The 5951-nt window shown below is 54.7% G+C and overlaps 1 protein-coding gene across 1 annotated transcript in view; it reads left to right on the top strand.

Annotated features, from left to right (window-relative positions):
- The window catches only part of LEPREL1 (leprecan-like 1), a 21251-nt gene extending 16002 nt beyond the window's left edge, over positions 1-5249 (top strand). Inside the window, exons 9-14 of the mRNA XM_009883361.1 lie at positions 1345-1440; positions 1529-1679; positions 2210-2327; positions 2853-2928; positions 3835-3975; positions 5063-5249. Of these exons, the coding sequence (XP_009881663.1) occupies positions 1345-1440; positions 1529-1679; positions 2210-2327; positions 2853-2928; positions 3835-3975; positions 5063-5155 (675 nt within the window). The 3' untranslated portion in view covers positions 5156-5249. The remainder of the gene's footprint in view (positions 1-1344; positions 1441-1528; positions 1680-2209; positions 2328-2852; positions 2929-3834; positions 3976-5062) is intronic.
- Positions 5250-5951: the final 702 nt, after the last annotated feature.

Below are 5951 nucleotides of genomic sequence, written 5' to 3'. Positions count from 1 at the left end.
CCAGGGATGCTACCTGGGACCTCCAAAATGCAGCGTCTGGCAGGCAGAGGGAGGCAGCTCGGAGGCAGGGAGCGAGGGATGGCAGGGACAGCCATGGCAGCTCCTTTGCCTCTGCAGAGGAGGATTGTCTTCAGTGTCCTCTGATTTGTCCACTCCCAGCCCCTTTTCTTGGTGGAGAACAAGCGATGCTTGCTGCAAGCACAGCACCGCGTTAGGTTTTCTGGGTGTGTAAAAGGCAAAAAACCCCACTGATGACAATTGCAGAGAGCGGCTTTGCATGTGGAGCCGGCAAGAGCCACACAGCGCAAACGGAAACTTCTGGCCTCCCTTGATGTTGGCTGCTGGGTGGGAGAGCCCAGTCAGATGGTGTCTGTGTCTCTCATTGTGTCCCATCAGGTTTTGGCATTTTCAGGCTGTGGCCCCTGTGTTTGCAAGGCAGCTAATGAGAAGGTGGAAAATGCTGATGCTCTTGCAGCAAATTGATTTACAGCAGGGTCGTTTTGTGTCTCTCTTTCCATCAGGGGGTCCACTTCTCTACAGCGACGTGAAGTTTGTCTACAACTCGCAGCAGCTGAATGGCACCCAGCGAGTACTACTGGATACAGCAGGGTTTTTTTGTGTCTCTCTTTCCATCAGGGGGTCCACTTCTCTACAGCGACGTGAAGTTTGTCTACAACTCGCAGCAGCTGAATGGCACCCAGCGAGTACTACTGGATAATGTCATCTCTGAGGAGCAGTGCCGAGAGCTTCACAGGGTGGCCAATGTGAGTGGGCAATGCCCCTGGGGGGAGGTGAGTGCCATCTGGGCTGAGTGCCTGATGGCTTCTGAGAGCTGCATGTGTGATCAGGCCCTGGAGAGGCTCTGGGTTCATGCCTCACACTTGAGTGTTGCAGTTGATGCCATCTGTGCCGTGGAGAGCAGTCAGACGCTTATCCCCATAACACATCCATAACTGCAGCGCAGGAGCTGCTGCTCCATCTTGGGCCATTCTTAGAAAGATGCTGCAAGGCAGAGTCCATGCAGAAACAGATCTTTGCTGCGTGTTATACACAACCCCAAAGGATGCTCGTCTGCAAACCTAGCTGAACCTTCTCATTCATCAGCTGAGCTTGGGAAGGGACTGAGGGTGCCTGAACGTCCCCAGTTGGGAGGTGGGTGGCTGTTTTCCAGCATCTCAGAATGGACTGTGTTCATGGAGAGCTGCAGTGCCTTCCCATGCAACTCACTTGTCCTAGTGAATGCAGCCCTGAGGGATTTGGGGAAGAGGGTGACAGGTGCTTCCATTGCAGCTCCCTCTCTCCTGGGGAACCAGTTCACCCCTCACCCGTGTCTCTGTCTTTCAGGGGATCATGTTGGCTGGAGACGGTTACAGGGGCAAAACCTCCCCCCACACCCCAAACGAGAGATTTGAAGGAGCCACTGTTCTCAAAGCCCTCAAGGTACATCTCTTGCCCTCCTCCTCTCCCATGCTCTCCCTCCCAGCCGGTGTGTGGCACTGACCCTCTCTTGCACTTTCCTCTTGCCCAGTATGGCTACGAGGGCCGTGTCCCACTGAAGAGCGCCCGGCTTTTCTACGACATCAGCGAGAAGGCTCGCAGGATCGTCGAGTCCTACTTCATGCTGAACTCCACGCTCTACTTCTCCTACACCCACCTGGTGTGCCGCACCGCCCTTTCCGGTGAGGGCTCTGGGGGTCGGTGGTGGGAGAGGGCAGGGAGGACAGGAGGCGTTCAGCCCCCCATGGAGGGTTTATGAGTAGGGAGTCCAAGCCTGAGAGTAGCTCTGTTTTGCCTGATGCTTAAACTGGTGGCTGAGGGCTGGGCAAAGTCACCGTTCTCACAGCAGCAAAGGGTGGGCACTGTTGTCCTGAAGAAGCTCATTTCTGGGGTGTCTCTTGTTTTTCATGTCTTCAACTCTTCCTCTTTTCTCCTCCCTCTTCTCTTGCCTCCTCTCACTGTTCCTTCTCCTTTCCACCACCTGCAGCTCTCCATCTTGCTTCCCTGCGGTAAGGAACAAATAGAGCTGTGCAGATCTGAGTCCTCAGATGTTGCCTTTTCTCCCCAGCCTTTCCTTTCCTCCTCTCACCTGTGAACACCACCTGGAGTGGGGTCAGGGCAGGCTCCCCACCATGACGGACCCCACAGAGCATGGCATTTCCATCTCATCCACCCCTTCTCCTTCCCCCTTCCTCCACATGGTCCTGCCTAGGCCAGCAGGAGAGGAGGAATGACCTGAGCCACCCCATCCATGCTGACAACTGCCTCTTGGACCCCGAGGCCAACGAGTGCTGGAAGGAGCCTCCTGCCTACACATTTCGGGATTACAGGTAGGCAAGAAGGGGAGCTTACCCCAAAGGATGCCTGGGCACCCTCCCCGAGACAGGGCATCCTACTCCACAGACCTAAAGCTGCTTCATCCCAGCCATGGCAGAAGTGAGGTCCAGCAGGTAGTTTCTGGTGGCAGCAAACATCATGGCTAAGCTTCAAGCCACACTTTAGCTGTAATGGATCTGTGATATTTTAGGGTTGGGACATTCCAGCTGTGGCCCACAGGACTGTGTCTCTGTCATGTGTTTTTGGTGCAGAACGGGAGGGTGAGAGCTGGTGGGACCCAGGGGACATTTTGAGAATTGTTCCCTAGCCAAAAAGTGATCTGCTGGTTCTCAGCTGTGGCTCCAAAATGGGGGCAGTTTGGGTAGCCCCAACCGGCCCCACAGCAGTACCTCCCCTGCCTTGCAGCCCCCTCATCCGCATCTCGGTGGAGCAATGCAGGATCTGCCCTGGAGGTGGGGGGTCAGCCCCGAGCCCTCCTTGCTGCTCCCCTCACACGGGTCTCCTGCTTCTTCCCCCAGCGCCCTCCTGTACATGAACGCAGATTTCGAAGGAGGCGAGTTCATTTTCACGGAGATGGATGCCAAAACTGTGACAGTAAGTCAGTGCTGTGGACCAAACGCCATTCCTCAGGAGCCTGTTCTGGGGCTCTGGGCTTCCCCAGGCAGCCTGTGGCTCCTACCTTGCAAAGAACCCCTACAAAATCCTGCTGGCAGAGGTGCACAGATCTTCTGTGCCCTGCCCAGAGGCTGTGCTGAGCAGGATACCTGCAGATCAGAGGGGTGGCTGAGAGTCCCCACTGTCTGGAGGACCACTGAGCTCCCACCCCATCTTGTGGCCAAACACGAAGTAATGCCTCTGTACATAGGCAGTGTCTGGCCCAGAGCAGGTCACGGTGGTGGACATCAGTCCCTGTGAGGGATGGGACTCAGGCACAACCCCCCAACTCTGCATGAGCCATTTGGGAGGCTGGGCACCCCCTCGGTGGTTGGACAGAGCATCTGGGCACCATGCTGGGGCTCTGAACTCCAGTAGATGCTGGAGGGTAAATTGCATCTACCTAAGACCAGTGCCTGAGGGTTGACTTGGTTGGCACTTCTGCCCCTGAGTCCTGCAGGATACCTGTTGCAGAGTCAGCGGAGAGACGAAAGGTGTTTCACAGACCATGCCAGGGTTAGCCTGAACCTTCCTGGAGCTATACCATGGCCCTGTTTTGCTGTAGGTGGTCACCTGCAGGCTTTGCAAGAACTCCATGCCACCATCTCCTTTCTGCATGATGGCTGTGCAGCAGGACCAACCCTCACACCTCCCTATTCACCCCATACATCTTTACAGCCATGCCCAGGGCTCTGCATATCCTCCAGAGCAGCTCACTGGGTCCTGGGGCAATGTAGAGAGATGCCCAGTAAGATCCCAGGCCCTGGGCCATGACGAGCCCAAACATGGCCATAGTGTGCAGCTGTGCTGCTCCTTGCCAGCCTGGTGTCACCTGTTTTCCCACAGGCCTCCATCAAGCCCAAGTGCGGGAGAATGATCAGCTTCTCATCGGGCGGCGAGAACCCCCATGGGGTGAAGGCGGTTACCAAAGGCCAGCGGTGCGCTGTGGCTCTCTGGTTCACCTTGGACCCACTTTACAGAGAGCTGGTGAGTCCCCCCCATCACGATGTGAGGGGAGCTAGGGGGTATACACAGCAGCCTGAAGAAAACTGGACCATCTTCAGCCTCCAGTCCCAGCACATCTATTTTCATCACAGCCCCCCGCAGCAGCGTTCCCTTCCGCTGCACCACAGGGACATGAGCTGGTGGCCCCTGGACCGAACAGTTTTCCCTGCTGGCCATGCTCCTGGGCCCCCGTCACCCTGGGCCCATGGGGTGTGGGGCTGGGGTGCTGAGCAGGGTGCAGGAGGGCTCTGCACAGGGCTGGGCTGGCCATTTGTGACACCTAGTGGCAATAACTTGATGAACGGGGAAGTTCTCCACAGCCATCTGCAGCGCAGAAGCCAGTGGTATGCCGCTGCTGCCAGGTCCTCAAAAGCTGTTTGTCATCCTGAAGTCCATGGGTCTGGGCACCTGGATGCCTTGGGAGATCTGGGCTGTGGTGCCTTTCAACAGGCAACCTCCAAATTCTGTGTGAAAAGTCTTCCGTACCGACCCCTGTCTCCCTTTGGTAGCAATTCTGGTCTGTAAGAATAAAAGATAAAAGGCCAAGCAAAACTAAATGCAGGACAGAGCAAAACTCTCATGCCTGCCTTGTGAAGCAGGTAGGCTGATAGGTTTTGGGAGAAGCTTATTTTCAGACATGCACTTTCCTGTCTGTCTGCTCTTTGGTACTAGCTGAAATTCCTCCGGGCATGGTACATGTGTGGAAGGAGATGAGCCCTGCCCAGGGAGCTGGAAACCCACGTCAAGTGGAGGGCACAAGAGGAGGGTACTCTGTGGCAGTGGCTGCTAGTGAAGTGTGATAAGGGACCGGCAGCACATCAGCTCTGCCCCAACCGTTGCAGCCCCTGGAGGGAAGAGGGAATTAGGTATTGAGGTGCAAAGCGATTTGATCAATTTTGCCCAGCAAATCCCCAGCTCAAACCCAGGCTGTCCCCCATCCTCTCAACTACACTGCTGGTCCTTGGGTGAACTGCTTGCTGCGGATGCTCCCAGCTGAGCCGTGCTGAATAAGCCGAGGGCAGGCACGGAAGCTCTGCCATTAACGGTTTCTTCCCATCCCCTCTTGCAGGAGCGCATCCAGGCGGATGAAGTGATCGCGATGTTGGACCAGGAGCATCTTGGACCCAGCGAAATGAACATCAACCCAAAGGATGAGCTATGAACTAGGCCAAAGACTTTTTCTATTAAATATTTATTTAAGATTGTTAATCTTATTAGAACCCTTCTATTTTTGTACAGAGCTGCTGTATAAATTAACAGGTTAATATGATTGTGGAGTTTCAGGAGTGCCTCTTCTGCGTTTAGCACAGCTCTTGCTGGGACCCCTCATCTCTGTGGCAGCATCTTCTGCTGCACCGCAATCTGCCTCTGGGATTCCCTGTCCTTCCCTAGCACTTCTCGGGACTTATTCAGGCCCACTGTATCCCCTTGGAGAATCCCTTTTTTTTCTTCCTCAGCCAGAAATAGCTGCTTCTCTTTGGCCTCTGCTAGAGAAATGTCTCAGGTGTGATAACAGATTGGTCTTCCTGCCTCTGCTAAGTCCTGGCTGAAATCCCCAGACAGTGCTGCCCTGGGGAAAACTGCAGCACAAGTGAGTTATATCCATCTCAGAGCGCTTCACTATTTGAAATATGCTTTTTAGGAAAAAAAACAAAGCTCAATACAGGTCCTAGCAAAATGCATATCTCTCCATAGCCATGCAAAGCTGGCATTTGGGCATTAATGCTGAGCAGAGCTTCCTCACCTGCTGGGCAGGGGCATGAGCTGTGCACAAATGACAAGGGGTTTGATTTGCAGCTGATTCTGGTGAAATAGGGTCTGTCACTCATGTTCAGTCCCTGTTCTTGCTAATGGTGTGGGATGCATGAAGGAAATGGCTTCACACTGAATCCTTTGAGCTTCCAGCCCAGTGCTGCTGCTGGTAACACCCAAGGTCAGAATCCATCCTTCCCAGGTTC

The sequence above is a fragment of the Charadrius vociferus genome, unplaced genomic scaffold (genome assembly GCF_000708025.1).
Source record: "Charadrius vociferus isolate BGI_N301 unplaced genomic scaffold, ASM70802v2 scaffold214, whole genome shotgun sequence".
NCBI lineage: Eukaryota > Metazoa > Chordata > Aves > Charadriiformes > Charadriidae > Charadrius > Charadrius vociferus.
This window is presented reverse-complemented; position numbering and strand designations above follow the sequence as displayed.